This window comes from Peromyscus eremicus, chromosome 14 (assembly GCF_949786415.1).
Source record: "Peromyscus eremicus chromosome 14, PerEre_H2_v1, whole genome shotgun sequence".
Taxonomy (NCBI): Eukaryota; Metazoa; Chordata; class Mammalia; order Rodentia; family Cricetidae; genus Peromyscus; species Peromyscus eremicus.
In genome coordinates, this window is record NC_081430.1 from 74,029,511 (window position 1) to 74,050,596 (window position 21,086).

Genomic DNA, 21,086 nt, shown 5'->3' on the forward strand with positions numbered 1-21,086 from the left:
ACCAAGAACTTCACCGTGCACTGAGTAGACAATAGCTTGGAGCTCATTCTGATTTCTGTTTTCCTCGTCTGGCAGGCTCTTGAAAAAACAAAATTTTACTGGCAGTGTTTCAAGGTTGCCTTTGCCTCCCTCTTCCTGCCCTCCAACCCCTGACCTGTGTCTACAGAGGACGGCTTTCTGCGTTGATGCTCTTGGGCTACAGTGCTGAACTGCTAATAATTTCAAACTGCCTGAGAACACCCCCCACACCTGTGCATCCCCTACGTCTGTGTCCCAGTGTGTGTGAGACGCTGCTAAAGTCAGCGTTAGCAACAGCACACCACCATCAAAATTAAGACATATTCAAGTTTTCTCTTGTTAAGGGTAATCTTCCTAATGAATGACTCAGTAAATACAGGATGTACTGACCAACGCAACCCTAGTTTCAAAGGGAAGTGTATTTAATACTATATCACCAGGTTTTACTTTTTAAAACATCCAATCGGCATAATCGTTTAATTGCTTACTTCCAAAGTAGAGCCGTTACACATTTTGTGAATTTGCCACGTTCCTAAAAACGTGTCTGAAAACCCCAGTTTCTAAAATGTGAGTTACAGCAGCCATTTCAGAAGGGCTTTCTCCTTAGCTCCCATCATATTCCATTTGAATAAGAGCTAATGGGTTGGCTAAGTTTCTACTTCGCGCAACCCACCTCAAAAGTGTTCCGGGCAGTGGTAGTGCACACCTTTAATTCCAACACTTGGGAAGCAGAGGCAGGCAGATCTCTGTGAGTTCGAGGCCAGCCTGGTGTACAGAGTGAGTTCCAGGACAACCAGGGCTACACAGAAAAATCCTGTCTCAAAAAAAAATTTTTTTGAGACCTATAGGTTAGAGAAGCTTTTTTTTTTTGCCATAAATAATTACCCCTAAATATTTCTCTTTTTGAGGGAGTCAAAAAAAATCAACATCGATGTGTTCAAGTGTTTTGCCCATCCAATCCACACTATACAGGCCTAAAGCTGTGTGTGTGTGTGTGTGTGTGTGTGTGTGTGTGTATGTATGTGTGTGTGTGTTCCTTCCAGAGGATATGCATCATGTATATCTACAGCCTGTAGCATCCATGCCTCCCATGGATAGCTGATCCTGCCACCTCTGCTGTGCAAGACAAAAACTGCATTCATAAGGCCTAAAAGAAGCAGTGTGTTGTGATGCATACCCCCAGGATAAACTCCATTCACACACACACACACACATACACACACATACACACACACACACACACACACACACACACACAGAGAGAGAGAGAGAGAGAGAGAGAGAGAGAGAGAGAGAGAGAGAGAGAGAGAGAGTATCAACATAGCTTCAAGAAAACCGAACTATAGAAAGATTTAAATCTTAATCCATGACAGTGAGACTCAATAGGCCAAATAAGCAGGTTCTACAAACATAAATCAGGAAGGATGAATCTGCACGGATAGCAAGAAGACCTGGGGGGAGGAAGGCGGCTCACATCTGAGCTTGACCAGTATCCCTCTGGTCTCTGATAGAATAACCAACAACACATCATCAGTCCTCACAAGCCTGTGAGGTAGGAATGTGAAACGAGCTGATTGTCAATGTGGTTTTCAATCCTATAATCAAGTGGTCTGGAAAGACACCCTTCAAAGGTTGATTTTACAACCACACAGTTAGTTCTACAGTCCATTTCTTATAGACCAGCGACTCTCCATCTGTGGGTCATGAACCCCCGTGGGGGTCACATATCAGGCATCCTGCATATCAGATATTTACATTACAATTCATAACAGTAGCAAAATTACAGTTACAAAGTAGCAATGGAATAATCTTATGGTTGGGGTCTCCACAACATGAGGAGCTATATTAAAGGGTCACAGCATCAGAGAGGTTGAGAACCCCTGCTGCAGAGTGTCACCTTCTCTCCCCTGTCTAAGGCCAATCCTTCCGGGTCAGACTTTCACCATCCATTCCAGAAGCTTTGAGACGTTTTCCCGAGTGGGCAGAGGAGATGGAGAGTGAGAGAAGGGTCACATCGAGAACCTTCTAAGGCTATACAAAAGTGAGAACTCTGCATTCAGAGGTATCCCCCGGTACAGGGACACTGCAACCCACCCACCCTGACCCCTGGGAAGTGGAATGTGGGGGAAGGGTGCATGACCAAGGCAGCCGTAAGATGAAGCCCCAGCTGGGGAGCTGCGAGGGTGCAGGGTTCCACCTTTGAGCAGCTCTGTAGAATGTCCACCTCAGGCCTGGCCGTCACTGAGACTGTGGGTTCTGGGAGGCCTCTTTGCTCTTGCTGTCCTCTGCTGAGCTGCAATCAGACACCGAGACTGAGGACTTGTACCCTCGAAGCGTGTGAGCATTCAGCATCTCCAGCAGCAGGTCGTACACTGGGACCACGTTTTTGCACTTCATGCTGAGCAGATGTTCCATGCCCTTGTTACTATGAGGGGAAAAGGCACTGAGAATCCTTCTTTCTAGATAGCCATCAAAACGTTGAAATAGTCCCCAAGTCTCCGGCACAAAGTCAGCCCATCTCCCACAATTCCCTTTGCTTCTACCCCATTGTTCTGGAGCTCATACATCCAGCTCCCTCCATAGTCTACATTCAAGGGCAAAAGTGGTACCCCCTCGACCTCCATCTCACCACCCAATGCTGCACCATGAGCTCCTTCATAAAAAGCACAAAAGCAAGGTTCTAAATAGTGGAACTGTAAGTAGGCTTCTTCACACTGGGAGGACGGAAGCACCTGTCTCCTTGACCGACCCAGCTGGGAATGCACATATCGAGACACTGAAAAATTTTGCTGTTCTTGGCTTGACCTTGAAAGGGTCATGTGTACTGATGTGGGGGTTCTGAACAAACTTCAACAACTAGGTGAACTCACACATAAGTGAGGATAGACTAATATCTATTCTGCAGAGGGTCATGGGCCAAGCACTCCTTAAAGGAGAATTAGGAAGGGCTTCTTCTTCTTTCCTCCTCCTTGTTAAATGCTTGACGTGAACACTGTCCTTCCCCACAGCTCTTACAGCTTCCTCCTCAGGCAAGCACTGCCTTCCATCTTCATCTCCTCTCTTCCAGACTCGGGCAGGGCGACCCTCCTGCGCAACACCACCCACTGAGCATCACTGTCCCGACAATAGCCATCAGAGAATATCTTCATCCGTGCACATGCCGTGCACTTCCTGACTGCGACTGTGCTCCATCCACAGCATTGCTTCCTCAACCTGTTGGGACGTTCTCTTAGATTTCATCCTTGGTATCCCGATACCATGGAAAGGAAAGGACAACTTGGTGCACACCCCCAGTCCTCAGCTGAAGGGTGACCAGGAGAGCCAAGCTTAGCATCCTCACAGAAATGACCCCAGGCCTTGGCCCTGGGTGGTATAAGGAGGATGGCAACTCATTTTAGAAGGAGAACTGCCCATTTTAGGACTCTATAAACAAATTCTAAACCCTAGCAATTACATCCAGGTGGGTCCCACCAGCTGCCACAAAAATCCTGTCAGGTACCATGTGGCACTCATTTCAACACCAACTATGGGCCCAGCTTTGGTGCAGGTGCATGCACTGATGAATTCCCATTCAAAAGTTCATTCTTCTCTCAAGTTGAACATTCTACCACTACAAACCTGCCTGCATTCTCCCAAAGCTCGGATCATATGCCCTGCCCACACCCCACTGGACCAGCTTCCCGAGGGTGTGTACCTGATGTGTCGGACATGAGAAAGAAGCATCAGGAGATTGGCCAGGCGAACTGACTGCTGCTGGGAGGAAATGCCACTCTTAGCAATCACCCAGACCAGGGCATCTGTCACTGCGTTCAACAGATGTGTCAGCTTCCGGCTGCTCTCCACCTCCTGGCTTGCCGTCGCCAAGGGGTACATACCTGGACAAAGAAGGAGAGCCCCGAAGTCAGAGAAAGGGAAGCTGAGGTCATGTGCCCAACTTCGCATGCCTGGTTCCCTAGGGAGGAGGCAATGTTGACCAGAGCTACTCTAACTGGTGCATGCACTTTACCTTCCCCCAGGTTCTTCCCCTGAGAGCAAAACCTTATCACTGAGCTGTGAGGGAATCCTGGCTGCAGCAAATGGCTAAGTGAAGACCGTCAGGTGAGATTAATATAATTATATAATTATATAATTTATAAATCATTATAAACTAATTCTTTTGGGGGGGGGGTTCGAGACAGGGTTTCTCTGTGTAGTTTTGGTGGCTGTCCTGGCTCTCACTCTGTAGACCAGGCTGGCCTCGAACTCACAGAGATCCACCTGACTCTGCCTCCTGAGTCCTGGTATTAAAGGTGTGCACCTTCGCTACCCGGCATAAACTAATTCTTAACTCCCTTTGAGAATGGTAATTTGCAATGGCAAAGTGCAATCTCAAGAAACCAATGGCAGCCGGGCGGTGGTGGCGCTACAGTTGTGGCACACCCCTGTAATCTCAGCACTTGGGAGGCAGAGGCAGGCGGATCTCTGTGTTTGAGGCTAGCCTGGTCTACAGAGTGAGTTCCAAGATAGCCAGGGCTTGAAAAACCAAAAGAAGAAGAAGAAGAAGGAGAAGGAGAAAGAAAGGAAGGAAAAAGAAAGGAAGAAAGGAAGGAAGGAAGGAAGGAAGGAAGGAAGGAAGGAAGGAAGGAAGAAGGAAGGAAGGAAGGAAGTGGCACACACTTTTAATTGCATCACTGCTGTTTGGTTTCCACTCGCTGTGATAAAACACTGATCAAACCAGCTTAGGGGAGTAAAGAGTATACCTCCCCTTAGAGGTTACATTCCATGACCAAGGAAGCATGGGCAGGAACCTGGAGGCAGGCACTGGAGCAGAAGCCATGGGGAAGTGCTGCTTACTGGCTTGCTCAGCCTGCTTTCTTACACAACTCAGGACCACCTGCCCAGGGGTGGAACCGCCCACAGTGGGCTGGGTCTTCCCACATCAATCATTAATCAAATTCTTCAGCTTTGTGCTAGATTGCAGTTAAATTATTTCACGATATTTTTGATAATCTAATCTTGCTTTTATGTTTTATTTGGTAGCCTGTAGACCTGGGCTAACTTTACCCCATTACTATGGCAACGGCTTTCTCAGTGTTTTCATATCTCAAAGTCTAGGATATTACAAGGTTTTCCAACTGCCTGGTGAGAACGTGAGGCATTTCTCAGCCTGTGAGAACTTTGGAAATCATTTTACTTCCTGGCTTCAAAACGTCAGCAGGTTGGTGTACAGCAGAAGCCTTAAAGAGCGCCACCTGCAGACCAGAGATGCTGCGTGCAGCCTTTTCCTCTCAAGCACACACACACACACACACCACCACCACCACCACCACCACCACCACCCCACCACCACCCCCAGCCAACAACCCCTAGGCTGTCAGGTTGTTTCATTTGAGGACACCAACTCGTTCCCACTAAGTTAGTCCTTGACTTGGTTATTGTTTTATTTTTAAATTAATTGCTGCAAATAACCACAAAAAGAGGTGTTTTTGCAAGTCCTTCAGAGCTAGCATGGCAGCCAACCTTTCCAACAGAGCATTTCCGTAAGAAACCAAATCCCAGTTTCCCCACGGCAATGCCAAACAGAATAGTAAACTCTCTGTGACTACCAAGTAAGCAATAAGGTTTCTGTAAAGATTTTCAAAAATGCGGATTTACCTTAAATTTTAATGATTTTTTCTGCCAAAAGTGGCAATACCATCCCGCGGCCCTCCTCGCCTCCTACAAAGGCAGCTTCATCAGCTGCCGCGGGAGGAAGGCCAGAGCCTCGTCTTGCCCATCTACACAGACACCGTTTGCAGCTCTGACGTTGGTACAATCTGACATCCAGAAGATGCCAAGGCAAACAGCAGGGCTCCTTACCATGAAGCGTTCTAACAACAGACAAGTCACTTCCTGAGGAGCACTGAGTGGCTCTGACAGGGTTCTAAATCCTTCGGATTCTTCTTCAGCCCTCCCCACCCTGTCCCCTTCAAGGTCTAGCCCACTTTCCGCTCGGGATCCCACCACTGTGTGACAGTGCCCCGTGCCCACCCCAAAGCTACTCTCTGAATGCTCTCTCCCAGTCCGCAGGGAGAAGACAAAATCTAAGTGCAAGCACTCGGGAGCTCTGACAGCCACAGAGTAATTAAAACCCGGTCAACCGTGTTAATCACATAAACCGGGACTCATATTTTGCACTTTACATAGTAATTTTCTGTTATTATACCAAGTTGGGGCCAAGGGTATAGCTGAGAGCAGTAGCATACTTACCAAGCAAGGGCAAAGCTCTGGGTTTGATTGCCAGTTTCAAAAAACCATTTTAAAAAAGCGCTACATAGTCACATTTTGTCACTATTCTCTAGATACGGTACAACAACCATGTATATAGTATGCACATTGGGTTAGGTATTGTACATGACCCAGGGATGATGCCAAGTATATGAGGGGCTACACACGAGGTATAGGTGGGTATGGCTCCATTTTATATAAGAGACAATGGGATCCATTGATTTTGTTATTAAAATCAATAACCAATGGATACTGGAGAGAAGGGGAGGGACAGAGAGAAGGAGTTGGGCGGACTATTTCCTATGGTCAACAAGGTTATTTATATCTTGGAGAGGGGGACGGTTCCTGACAGTTGTTCTTACTGCCTTGTATGGTTTTCTTCCATCCAATGTTGTTCCTGATCACCAGATATTGTTTATATAACACAAACTAGGAAAGCCAAAACACCCACTCAGCTCAGACACTGTCCTCATCTCCCTCCTCTGAAGTCAAGTCCCTCCCCTCGTTCCTGCCACACCGAGTCTGTTTGGGCTCGCTTTATCTTAAGGACACCCTTGTCTCAGTGTCTCTCCATTTTAGTCATTCCTCCCTATGGAAAGCGGGTATGACCTTCCCATAATACACAGACACTCCCCCAAAGTTGCCTGTGACCACCTCCCGGTGACCACCCAGTTCCCAAAAGAGCCACTTGTGGCTCTTCCCTGAAGAGCCCGGGGTCTTTCCCTTCCAGACTTTCCTGCCTCGCAGCCCTCCACTCTGCAGATCCGTGCCCCTCAGGACAGCGCCGACATCATGAGTTTTCATAATTTGCTTTCTGTCTCTTCCAATACCACAAGCTATTTGGCTGTAGCTTAAGTGTTAGTACCGAACATATGAATGACTATGGAAGAGTGGAAGCTGAAACATTAAATACAGATGATACATGTTAACCATGCAAAACGCCTGTGACTGGCAGGATTGAGGAAAGGCTGGAGGGTAAATACTGTAAAATTCAGTCTTTTCTTTTTTGGTTTTTCAAGCCAGGGCTTCTCTGTGTAGCCCTGGCTGCCTTAAAACTCACCCTGTAGACCAGGCTGGCCTTGAACTCAGAGAGATCCAACTGCCTCTGCCTCCCAAGTGCTGGGATTAAAGGCGTGCACCACTTTTCAAATCTACTGCCAGTAACTCACCCAATGAGTAATTTATACTCAGGTTAGCAAACGTTAACGACAGTCTAAACCCATGTAAAATGGAGAAGTTGGAAGTGAGGCTGTTCTCCGCCTTCTAAACCAAACAGGTTTGGCACTCTTGACCACCACACCAGTTTGACAGTCTTTCTCCCCAGCAAAACAGCGCAGCTGTGTGGTTACTCACTGGAGTTGAGGAGGATCATGGCCTTCACACAGAGATACTCTTTGTGCTGGAGCTTTAACTCACGGAACCTTGATGTCGTCGCCAGGAGCATGTCAAAGATCTCCAGAATCCCTTCTACACACTTCCCCTCATCCCTGCAAGAGTTCATTTGGGAATTGAAGGAACACATAGCATTAGCCGGCCATCAAGAGACGACATCTTAGGTGTCATTTTGTCCCTCCTATACTGAGGTATTAGTAAGAGCACACTTCACAAGGGGAAGTCACTAGTACTATGTCTGTATAAAGGAAACAAGGGATGCTTGGGTGCGGATTCAATGGTGGCACACTTGCCTAGCACTCATAGGGCTGTGGGGGTAAATCCTTAGCATTGGAGAGGGGAAAAACACAGGGCATTTCCTAAAACTTCTTCAACAATTTTTTCAGGCAAAAGTGTGCACTGGGGCTACCTGTCTCCTTCTACTTCAGTCCAGAAGGACTTCTTGGAGACATTACCATGCCTATAGCTTATATACAAACCATTGCCTCGCTGGAGATGACTCAGCTTATTAAAAGGGAGATCCCACACTCCCATCAGGAAGTACCGATGAGGGAGCCTGTTAGAACTGAATATTTCAAGAAAAAACAACTTTCATATCTCCATACATAGGGCTGAATTTAGAAATCGGTCTAGGAGCCAAGAGACATTTAAGCAGCATTTAAAGAAAACAAATGCGACACACAGAGAAATTACAGTTGAAGGTGGATTAGTCAGAGAAAGAAGACAGACTTGGGGGCAGGTGACACTTTCTTGACTTTGACTTGCTGAAGTGGGCTTTTTGTTTATTAATGTTTTGGGGGGATTGTTTTATTTTGTTTTGTTTTATTGAGACAGAGTCTTGTCATGTAGCCCAAGCTGGCCTTCATCTCCTGGCCTCCCTGCCTCCACCTCTGAAATGCTGAAATTCTAGATGTGTGCCACAACACTCAGTCTGAAGATGGTTTTTTAAACAAAGGTTTCAGACAAATCTATTAAGTGTGCCTTATAGGACTGAGCTGTTACGTCTATCTTTGAAAGAAACTATTATACACGAAGTAGAGAGCACTGGTTTCTGTTCACAACAGCTAGACACACATTATTCCACCTCACTGCTCTCAAAATCTGTCTGCTCTCTTCAGTTGCAGAGTTACCGGAGGGCCTTGACTAGCAGTTAGACGACTTTGCACAAAATCCTCCCAGTTCCTGAAAACCTGCAGCATGCAGCAAAGGGCAGGCACCCTGACACAAATGGGTGCCTGTGGGGCCTGCTTTTAACATCTTACTAGACTATGGAGGTTGAAATAAAACAACAACAAGCAAACAACAAAAACAGAACAAACAGAAAACCTTATTGTTAACTATCTCCTCTCACCCCGAAACCAGGTCATTTCCAATGAATGTGGGATTTCAGGAGAGAACGTTTGGAGAAGTCATCTGAACTGACTCCACTGGAGACTACCAGTCTTGCCTGTTAGGTGTTCAACTCACCAGGATCCTGCATCCCACAGCATTCAGAGCCCCCACAGACTCACGCACACAGCCACAAGCATGCAACTGCTCACTTTAGCAGATCAGTGTGGGAACTTCTGAAAACAGTTGCATTGTTCTGCCAGTGTGGAGCTAAGTGACAAAACACCAGTGTCCCCAAGAACTAACTCACGGTTAAAAAAAAAAAAATCTTGGAGAATCAGAGCCCTGGGCAAAGAGGAGCAAATCTACACAAACCCTACTACTCCCTACACCCCAACTTCACACTTCCCCTAAGCCTCCTCGGCAGCTCTGAGTTCCTGTAAGGGTTGCAGAAGCCCTGAACACAGCAAGTGGGAAGGAAGTACCTGTGCACTGAATGCCCCTAGTACCGAAATGTCACACCACTCTGCCTACTGAAGGATCCTTGCTTGAAATTGTAAGTGCTGAGCTTGAAGATATTTGATAGCCACAGAAGCTGATATGAATATATCACCAGAGAGGAAATGGACAGACACTAACTCTTGCACTGATGTTTTCATTTTGTTTTGTTTATTTTGCTTTTTTGAGACAGAATCTAACTATGTAGCCCAGGCTAGCTTCAACCTTGTGACTCTCCTGTCTCTGCCTTCCCAGGACTAGTAGGTATGGGCTACCATGTCCAACTGTGAGTTGATGGTTTAATAATTTGACTCTTTATTCTTCTGTAAAATTCAAACTCAAGTGGAGCTATGTTCAGTTATATAACACACATGCATGTACACACGTGTACACACACACACACACACACACACACACACACACACACACACGCACACATTCTTACTCCCCCCAAAGGCTAAATCAGTTCAGCAAAAATCAATCCAATTTTCTAGAAGTTGCCACCCACACCAAAGAAAAGGTGCTAAATATCAAGATTAATACCCATTCCCACATTAAAAACATTTCATTGTAATAGAATTAGTGTTTCAAAACTGAGCTGTTTAGGTACGGGGGCATCTGAAGCCCCAGTGAACACTGTAACTTCAAGTGATCCCCACGTGTACCTCACAGAAACAGAGCCTGTCTAAGCAACCATAAAGAACCAGGCCTGGCTGTTTCCTTTCTAGCAAGTAGGACAGGTAACCACTTCACCTCATGTAGGCTTCAAGTACCTTCCATGACATCAGAGGCTATAGAATCCAGATACATTTTTAGAAAATAAACGAGCCACGTAGGGACACGAAGCACACCTCCTAAGTGGCTCTTAATGACATCCTGCTTTGAAATGAGTCACACCAAATAAAGCGAGGAAGGACTTTTACTGACTGATGCGATCCATGCCATTCACCTTGCAGTTAGGGATGGAAACCGAGTTATGAGTAAGAAGGTAGGACGGGGATCAAGAGATTAAAGACAGAGACATGTGATTGGAGGGTTAGCATTTGAAAGGACACATCAGTCAAATCAACCTATTTATAGAAGGACACTTCAAGCTCGTGCCAAATAAAGATCAAATTAGTAATTGCATGTGGAGTAACTTCTTACTTGAATGCTTTTTCATGGAAGAAAAATATCCTGTTTGACACAGCGGCAAATTATTGAGTGGGCTTGTCTGGCCTTGGCATTGCTAATTTTCCACTCGCTTCTGTATCTGCCGGGTCCCACACCAGCTTATCTCTGTGGGTGTGGAAGCTGGACAAGGGCTAGGGGCCCAGTTCATGGCTTAGCACATGAGAGAGACTTCACAAATATTTAACCAAAATGAAATTACTTGGCTACACAGGGTAAATTAAAATTTAGGAGTGAAAGTCTATGATCTTCCAGAACATTCAGCTTAGCAACACTGAGTGTGTTTGTAGCCCCTAAGAACATTCATCGTCTTAGGAGTCTCAAGAGCCCTAGCGTTCACAGTGGGGTCCCAGCCCTGCTCCAAATGCCCAGGAACAGCTCTGTAGACAGTTTCCTGTGGATGCTGATACTTTTTTATTTAAATTACATTTAAATGCATTTTTTATTTAAATTACATTGTGTGTATGTCTGTGTGCATGTTTGTATATGTATATACATGTGTATATGTGTGTGTTTGTACATGTATGTCTGTGTATGTGTGTGTGTATGTGGGGGGGTGTTTGTGTGTATGTATGTATATGTTTGTGTGTATGTGTGTGTGCTACACTTAGAGGTCAGAATACTTTGGTAGAGTCAGTGCTCTCCTTCTGACACGTGGCTCTTAGGGATCAAACTCACGTCATCACTGCTGATGAGAAGCTCCTCTACCCACTGAGCCATCCAGCCAGCTACATATGCATTTTGGGGCAAATAGAAGCTCAGGTTTCACACTAGATCTTTACATGAATTTCTGTTTCTAACGGATGCCAAAAGAACTACCTTGTTACAAACAAGGCAAAACCACTGGGTTCTCCCTTCCGCCTCAGCAACTTCAAGGTTTTTGTTTCGTTTTGTTTCCTGTAGAAATCTCAGACAGAATCAAGGGACACAGGCAGGGGGTTGAACTCAGTGGTCAAGTGTCTGCTTAGCAAGCACAAGGCTCTCGGTTTTGTGCCCAGCACCAAAAATAAACAAAAAACAAAAACACAACAGTAAAAAGTGTTTAGTGCTTGTAGCTACGGGAAACTCCACATGAAGAAGCTCTGACACCAGACAGTGGTGGCGGACCCGTACTGAGAAAGGGGAGGGTTAAGTTTACTCCCGTACACGCTCTCCAGTTACTGTCTCAGTTACTGGAACACTGGATCTGGCATCCGTCTAGAAACTGAAACAAAAAGTAAAATAATTTAACCCCACTACGCATCCACGGGGGGAACAGCTAACGTAGTACTGCACGTGTACGTGTTTCTGCGCGTGCGTTTGTGGAGTTTGTGAAGCGGAAGGAGCGAGTGAGGCAATGGCCTGGCGGGTGTTTGGCTTTTCAGCTTGACAGAGAGCTCTGAGGAGACAGCTGGAGTGTGTTTCTGGAGTGGGTAGAAACAGACCCAGTCACAGGGCTGCGTTCTAAGGCAAAAGAATAAAGTATGAGATCCATTTGCCTTTGGCCTCCTCTTTCCCCTTCCAATTCTCTTTCCCACGGGAGAGACGTGCTATGTGTGTGGACTTTAGAATCGGATCCCTGCGTCTCCACTATCACTTACTACCCTGCCTGGAAATCAACTACCTCACTTCCTATTTCCTTAACTGCAGGACTGGAATGATGGACGGTGTTCACTCCCAAGGGGCTTTTAGAAAGATGAAATAAGGCGGCACACATCGAGTGCAGAGGATGGTACCCAGCACACGCCAGCTGTGTGTTAGCTCTGTGAGGGTCACTGGAGGGTCTGGTACCTGCCCCAGCGCTCTGGCCTTCCAGAGCCTCCCTCTCTGGTTCACCACCTGGGCTTGCTCCTGCTCAAGCCACATCCCATGCGTCAGCTCTTCCCACAGGATTTGTTCTCCACCAAAACACCTCCTTTTACTCAGAACAGTGTTCTCTGTCAGTGTCATCCATGACAACGGGCAGAATGGATGCTGATACCTTGGGGCATCGCTCTTCATCTGCGCAACGTGCCAGTGAGGGTCTTCTGATGACCTAAAGTGGTAACAGGGTTACGATGCAAGAGTTGGGGTGGGCACTTGAGGTTCACAGCACCAGGCATCCTCCTGCTCTCGTGCCCAGTCTCCCGTGCAGAACGCTTAACACTAGTGCTTTTTCCATGGAGATTTTTTCCAACCACTCAAAGGTACACCAAAAGTTTTCCATTTTTCTCCTATAACAAAGCTTGGTTGTTGTTGAACAGTTTATCTTCCATAAACAGTTCAACTAAATCAAAATGTAGTTCCCACTCTCCGCCATCTTTAAAAGAACACTAAGTCTAACCACTTTGTGACATCACGACATGTCCCAAAGCACTGTCATGTCCTGGTGTCTGTTAACTTTCATGTGGCCTTAGTAATGAGCCCTCCCACCACATGCTCCAAAATGCCACTAGAGATCAATGATACCATTAGCATTAAAGCCATAGCACATAAAAATCAATTTGGAAGGGTCATAAGAATTGTATCACCTGTCCAGAGATGTAACTGGTCACTCAACAGCAGGGCAGCTTAAGAATACAATGTGAGAGCAGAATTTTTAGTGAAAAAGAAAAAAAAAAATGGACTCAGCAGCCAAGACCCTGCAGGATGCAGCCCTGGTCTGTGACTGCTGATGCACCACTGATTAAAAGGGATTGGGGAAGATGAATCCTGGTACCCATGCCCTCTTCTTCATGGGCTCTTGACCCAGTGAAGGAGTGGATGGTGCTAGCATCCCTTAATTGCCCTTTCAGGTGCAAGAATTTAATTGCAGCACCTAGGACTCGGTTCCCACTCACTTTACTTAGTCAAACAGATCAGAGATGAAATGCAAAGTATTTTTTTTTCTTACCTGTCCAGAACGAGGTCTGGAGCAAAGATGAGCTTGCCGGGGTGGTCGATCGAGCGCCACATCAGCCCCACCATTAACACCTCCATCCAGCAGCTCTCCAAGAGCCGGACTTGGTCCAACAGACTGAGCTCCACAAACCCTGGGGAAACAGGAGCCCATGAAACACACCTCCCCCTCGGCAACCCGTTTCTGTAAAGACAGAAAGGCAAATTATTAAACGGCAAGGAAACCCAGGCAACAAAGGGAAGTAATCCATCAGTACTTCAAAGAGGTGATTAAATGCTGGTTTAAGGGACCTCAGCTTCGTAACTTGCAGTTTCCAGCCTCCGACCCCTCCAGAAAATAAACTAACTAGGTTTTATATTTCTAAGAATCATTGGCTCCCCAAACAGATGCTAGAAAGGGCCCAAAAGGCAGAGCTAGGCTCGTTAGCTATGGCTATACTATCCTAGTAATTCCTGTGCCCTGCTGAGGAAGCCAAAGCTCAGCTGTCAATCAGAGGGGCCGTCTGTCTGTGGTTTGGAGGGCGGATGGGGGGGGTTGGGAGGTAAACCAGAGAGTCGTGCCAGCCCCTCCCCGCAGAAAGGTGAGGCTTCAACTTAAGTAGGTTCTCTGACTGTTGAACATGTCCCATGCAGAGTTAGGACTGTTCTGGGTAGGGGCGCTGTCTCTAGGTGATTCCATCCTAAAGAACGAAGATAACAACAGAAGTAGTAGATACTCTAATGGCATGAATTAACCACAGCGCCGGAAAGAAACACAGAATCGCTAAGGAGAGAATGCCTTCAGCACAAGGCAGAGGACACGGGAACTTCTTCCATAACACACCCTAAGAGGGGGCTGTTCAAGCCAAAGGCACAGCCTTGTGTTGAAATGGATTCTGGTTTTGAATATCAGCTTAGTCCCTCCATAACTAGTAAGTGTGTGTGTGCACGAGTGTGTGCAAGTGTGTGTGTGTGTGTGTGTGTGTTGTACACACTAGGGAGCAAAACCGGGGCCTTGAGCATGCTAGGCAAGCGTTCTACCATTAAACTACATCCCTAACCCCCTCCCCCAGCTAAATTAATCTCTTGTCAAATCTGTTTTTCTTGTAGGAAAAAAGAGGGAGGTGATCTCACCTCCCTCTGAGAATTTCCTATAGGTAAGATTGCTTATAAATATTTTATCAGTGTTACTACAGTGAAAAACCACACATGCTCAGACCTTTGGATTAATGGTACTGTAAATGTGAATGGAGTGAATGGAGCATGAATGTAAAGATGGACAAATCCAAAGCAGGGGAGCTAGCTCAATCAGTAAAGTGCTTGCTGGGAAATGATAAGGACCTGAGTCTGATCCTCAGTATCCAGGAAGCATGCATCTATAATCCCAACACCAGGGAGAAAGAAATAGACAGATCTCTGGAGCTCACTGGCCAGCCAGTCTAGCCAATCAGTGAACTCCAAGTTCACTGAGAGCCTGTACCAAAATATAAGGAGGCAAGCAATCCATGAAGACACTAGGGTCAACCCCTGGCCTCTAGGCACTCACATGCGTGCATACACACACACACACACACACACACACACACACACACACACACACACACACACGTGCACATATGTACATCACACACAGATGGACAAATCCTTGCAGAGCCACATGCTTATGCTCAGATCAGGTTCTGATACGTCTACACTTTCCAATCTCACTCACAGTCATACGTCAGACACAAATCTTTCAAAACACCATGCTTGAAGAAAGATTAATCATGGGGGCGGGGAGAGCCAAATAGCTTTCCATAGTCAGTCACCCCATCTCCATTTTTCCTGTGAGATCCTGAAAATGGTGTTTGGAAAACACTTGAAACAAAAACTAGAGGAAAGTGCACTGGTGTTTTTCTTCTCTGGGAAGCAGCAGACAAAATGAAATAATTCTGGCAAAGGTGGAGACACTAGACAAAACAAAGCTGGAAAGCCGGAGATGTCCAGAAAGCTCAGAAGAAACGGGGCCCAGCCAACAACGGCCACAAGAGACCCTTGCGCCTGGGGCCATGGTTCCTATAGCTCTTCATCCACCTACTCAACCATGCCAAAGCTTTACAATTTCTCTCCTACAGCTACTGCCCACACTGCCCCAGGGCCATGGGAACCTTGGCCTGGCTCAGAATTCAGAGAGAGAGAGAGAGAGAGAGAGAGAGAGAGAGAGAGAGAGAAGAGAGAGAGACTTTATTTCTTCGATGGTTGTAAAAGAAGTGGATGGCCCACCCTGTGAGACCTTCATCTCAAAACAGAACCATATGTAGGGCGGTACCGTGTCTCAGCCAGTCAAAATGCTTTTCACGCAAGCCTGAGGATGTGAGTTTGATCCCTGCAACCAAAGGTGGAAGGAAAGAACTGACTCCTGAGAGTTGTTCTGTGACCTCCACACATGCACCATGGGACACACACACACACACACACACACACACACACACGTGCACACACGCACTTGTACACTAATGATAATAATAATAGTAACAAATACTTATAATAATATTTAAAAATAGATGCATTTAATAAACTTAATCTATTCAACATCATAGCTCATCCTAGCCTACCTTAAACATGCTTAGAACACTTTGGTCAGCTGGCAGTTTGGTAAAACCATTTAGTACAGGGCTTGTTTTATAATAAAGTATCAAGTAGCTTAAGTGATCTCTCTTGAATCTTATACTGAAGGAGAAAACCAGAATGAGTAAAAGTGTATACTTTCAAGCATCACACCCACAGTGAAGAACTGTGAGCTAAACCATCCTAAGTTGGGTACAAACGGGCCTGGGGAAATAATGATTTATAGGATGAAAAAGTGCATTATCCGCATGATCCCATTTTGATAGTAGGAAGATTTACTGGCCCATTGATTCACATTACTTCAACTGCTGATTTACTCTGTTTGCATACAATACCGATTCTTTCTCTATTGGAGTGATATTTTGTAAATTCCTATTTAGCGTCTGACAAGCCTTTCACTGTGAGACGGACTCTATCCTGTCCCGACCTACCATACCCTTCCTCACAAGCTGAGAAGTCAACAGCCAAGAGACTGGTCAATATGGAATCCACATTTCTACCTTTTAACCAGGCCCCAACATCCTAGACTTGCCCAAGTGACCCTAAGTCCAGTTCCAAAGCCTGGGTAGGTCCCTTCTCAGATTTTATCACAGACCACACCTGGGCACATGAGGTAAGTGACAGGCACTGTCTGCAAGAGATGTGAACGTTAGCAGGGCTGCAGTGTGCGCAGGACGGATCTGGGAGTCAAAGATGAAGAGTCAGCTATAAAAAGAGGCTCTATACAACGCTTCCTGAACTACTCTAACTACTTCTAACAGAATCTAACCTTCCAGGACATATTGAGGTTTTCTCTGTCAAGGTAGGAAGATGAAAACACCATTGTTATAAGTTACAAGTTTTGCTGAGCTGTTAAGAGCATATACTGCTCTTGTAGAGGACCCAAGTTCAATTTCCAGCACCTAGGCTGAGTCCAATGCCTAGCATCCACACTGGACAGCTCACTATTACCTGTAACTCCAGCTTCAAAGGACCTAACAGCTCTAGCTTCCTTGGGCACCAGCAGTTATGTGCACATAGCTCCATACAGGTGTGCACATATACACCAAATCAAAATTTAATTTTAAAAAATCTTGTAAATAAAAGGTTACAAACAACAGGTCAAACAAACTACTACACACCCAGATGAAGTTCACTGTCCCCAAAGTGTGAGAGATGGGCCTTGTTACAAATAAACAGAACGAAGTCAAGACAGAGAGTCCTACCAGGGATTTTCTTGGCCCAGCCAATCATGTGCACCAGTTCCTTGTCGGCCAGCTTAGTGAGGGACATCATCATGGAGGCCTCGGTGAAGGGCATGCTGGGACGGCTCACTAGCACGTTGGGCGGCTCTGCCTCCAGGAGGGTGAGCACCAGCTGCTCTGGGCTCAGGGTGCTCAGCAGGAGCTCCTTCACCCGAGGTATGTGCCCGCTGTTTCTCTTGGCTTTGCTCAGGCAGTGCGCCTGCTCGCTGGAACTTCTCTGTCTTCGGACTATGCGGTACCCACACCTTTCTCTCCTGGATCCTAAAGAGGAGAGCAGACAACAAAGCCAGTGGTTTCTCCGCCCAAGATTCCACCTCACTGAATGACCAGCCTAAAAATGGCGAGGGGCTGAGGGTGTAGGTGAGTAGCTTAAGTGCTCCACTCGCATATGCAAGGCCCTGGGTTCGACTCCCAGCCCTGTAAGAAGGCGCTGTGTTGACAATGGTGGTGATAGCGTTGATATCATTCCACTTCATATTTTGGAGTCTGTGGGCCACGGACAAAGATAACGGCTGTCTGGATGTACTAACAACATAACGTGTTTGGAAACTTCTGCTCCGTTTCAAGGTTATCACTGGCTACTGAATCTGTTTCTCTTCTAAAGTGTGCTGATGGACCCCAGGCTCAAAGATACGAAGTTAGGAATTTTCCTCAAGTAGAAAGTAAGGAAAAGTCAGGACATTAATATTGCGATTTGCAGTTAGCAAACAATACACGCTAACGACATTTTGGAAACCTTTATATATATGTACGTATTTTTTTTAATATACTTACACAAATATATTTCAAATAAATTAACTGAAAAAGCCTGGAAAATACAAAAAAGTTAATTTTGGCAAAAATCCTTTCAGTATTTTTTCTTTTATGCTTTTTTTACATTTTACAACAAAATTAGAATCATAGTATATACACTATTTCATAAATTACTCTTAATCTTATTGAAAATATAGCACTTGGTTTGGGGAGATAGCTCAGTGAGTAACAACACCAGCCATACAAGCTTCATGACCTGAATTCAACAGTCAGAATTCAAGTAAACAAAGCCTTACATGCCAGGTGTAGTGGTGCACGCCTTTGATTCCAGCACTCAGGAGACAGAGGCATATGGATGTCTGTGAGTTCGAGGCCAGTTTGATTTACATAGTGAGTTCCAGGATAGCCAAGGTAGCCAAGGCTATGTAATGAGAACCTGTCTCAGAAAAAAAAGCCATAAATATGTGTGTGTATGTACATATGTATATATATGTGTGTGTATATATGTGTGTGCATATATATGTATATATGTGTATATGTATATATATGTAATCCCAGCACTCCTACAGAAGACAGAGACAAAAGAATTGCCCAGAAGCCCACAGTTCAGCTAGCCTAGAGAACGCAGTGCCAAAAAAAAGAACAAGAGAGACATTACCTCAACAAAGTGGAAAGAGAAAACTGACTCCCAAAAGTTGTCTGATCTCCATGAACACACAATAATAAACAAAGTTCACAATCTGTAAAGCACTCCATTCTATTAATATAATATCATTTACTTTTAAAATCCAGTGTTGTTCTGGGCACGGCTGGAACCCAGGCGGAGCCTAGAGGATTACCACAAATTCCAGACCAACTTGAGATACACAGAAAGTTCCAGGCCAGCCTGAACTATGGAGTAAAGGAGACTGTACTTCAAAAAACAAAAACTAAAATGTCCCATGCTGATGTAAGTCTATGTTATTATAATTTCTTTATTAAATATAACAGTGAAAAAGTGCCTTGTAGGTATATTCAATTACTTCTTTATAATAAATTCAAAGAAATTAACTTGTTCAAACAAGGCATACGTACATTAAAAATTTTATAGTTACTGATAGATTACCTTCCAAAATATTTAAAAATTCATAATCTAAACAATATTTTAACGACTACCTATTTGGCCTTAGTGTTACTTTTAATCTTTGTTGGTCTTAGGAGTGAGTAAACAGTCTTTTGTTATTTTGCGTTTTTTAAATTATTAGTAACATTCACAATGTTTGCCCCTTATATTTCTTTACTTGTACATTGCCTATTTTTTTTTAAGGGAGGTTTCAAGACAGGGTTTCTCTGTGCAGCCCTGGCTGTCCTGGAATTCACTCTGTAGATCAGGCTGGCCTCAAACTGACAGAGATCTGCCTGCCTCTGCCTCCCCAGTGCTGGGATTAAAGGTGTGCGTCACCACCGCCCGGCTTGACTTTTTATTTTTATCCCTTTCTCTTCTAAAGTTTATAAAGGCCCTTTGTAGAACATTGATACATGCAGCATCTGGCTTTCTCTGTGTTTTAAACTTTGCTCATGGTGCCTTCTGCCATAAGAAGCTTTATTAAGGGGCTGGAGAGACAGCTCAATGGTTAAGAGCACTGACTGCTTTTCCAGAGGATGCAGGTTCAATACCCAGCACCCACATGGCAGCTCACAACTGTCTGTAACTGTAAACTGTAATTCCAGGGGATCTGATACCCTTACACAGACATTCATGTAGACAAAACACCACCAATGCACATAAAAATAAAATTAAATAAGTCATAAAAAAGAAAAATTTGCCGGGCGGTGGTGGCGCATGCCTTTAATCCCAGCACTCGGGAGGCAGAGGCAAGTGGATCTCGGTGAGTTCGAGGCCAGCCTCAGCTACAGAGTGAGTTCCAGGAAAGGAGCAAAGCTACACAGAGAAACCCTGTCTCGAAAAACCAAAAAAAAAAAAAAAAAAAAAAGAAAAGAAAAGAAAAAAAGAAAAAAAAGAAAAATTTAAATTAAAAAATTTTTTTAAAAAGCTTTAATAAATAGTCAATTTGTTTTGCACCAAAATTATAAATGTATTCTCCTTTATCTTCATAAGCACTGGTGTGGTTAAAATCTATCTGAAATTTTATACATGTTTGTATTACATGCATGTTTGTATTATGTAAAGTTGATAGTTCATGTCACATTCCCCAAATAGATAAACAGTGTTCCCTATATTTGTTATATCATAAGCTTTTTCCTGCCAATTTTAAATGCCTGTCAATAATAAATATTTTCCTATATAGGTGATTCATTCCTGATTCTCTACTCAGTTTTACTGGTATTTCTATGTCTGTGCTAGTATCAAAATGTTCTTGTTATTATAGGCCTATGGATCAGAACATAATGAAATGATGTTTTTAAAATGATGAAGGGAAAGCCAGGAGTGGTAGACAGTCTTCTAACTCCAGTACTCAGGAGGTGGGCACAGAAGGACCAGGAGCGCAAGGGCAGTTTTGGCTACATAGTGAGTTCAAGGCTAGCCTGGATGAACTACATGAGATTGTAAAAAAAGAAAAAAAAAAAAGAAAAAAAAAGTCGAGAAAATCAATCTTTGTGTTTTAAGACAAGGTTCTCATTCTGTAGCCCAGGCTGACCCCAAACTCCTAGAAATACACCTTCCTCAGTCTCCCATGCACTGGGATTACTGGGATTAGCCACCATGACTGGCAAAGATATATTGGTATTTTTCATTATTTGAATATATATAGGCAGGCCATTTTTATTAATTTGAATATATATACATAATACATAAATATATTCATATACACACATATATTTGTGTTGGCCATGTTTATAATTTCAGATACCTCCTGTTTTCTTTTTCCTTTATTTACTCCTTGAGAGTTTCATACATACATATAATATGTTTTGATCAAATCTATCCCCCATCCCACCCCCTTGTTTTGATTTTTTTGAAATAGGGTCTTGAAATGTAGCTCAGGCTAACTT

The 21,086-nt window shown here is 44.7% G+C and overlaps 1 protein-coding gene across 2 annotated transcripts in view; it reads right to left on the reverse strand.

Moving 5' to 3' along the window:
* Positions 1-1,363: 1,363 nt before the first annotated feature.
* The window catches only part of Esr2 (estrogen receptor 2), a 38,271-nt gene continuing 18,548 nt past the window's right edge, over positions 1,364-21,086 (reverse strand). The window contains exons 4-9 of one of the 2 annotated variants that reach the window (XM_059279467.1): positions 17,301-17,600; positions 13,505-13,643; positions 12,614-12,667; positions 7,618-7,751; positions 3,713-3,893; positions 1,364-2,443 (exon numbers count right to left, since the gene is read on the reverse strand). In XM_059279467.1, the coding sequence (XP_059135450.1) occupies positions 2,257-2,443; positions 3,713-3,893; positions 7,618-7,751; positions 12,614-12,667; positions 13,505-13,643; positions 17,301-17,600 (995 nt within the window). In that variant the 3' untranslated portion in view covers positions 1,364-2,256. The remainder of the gene's footprint in view (positions 2,444-3,712; positions 3,894-7,617; positions 7,752-12,613; positions 12,668-13,504; positions 13,644-17,300; positions 17,601-21,086) is intronic. The other variant, XM_059279468.1, reaches the window with a different exon arrangement.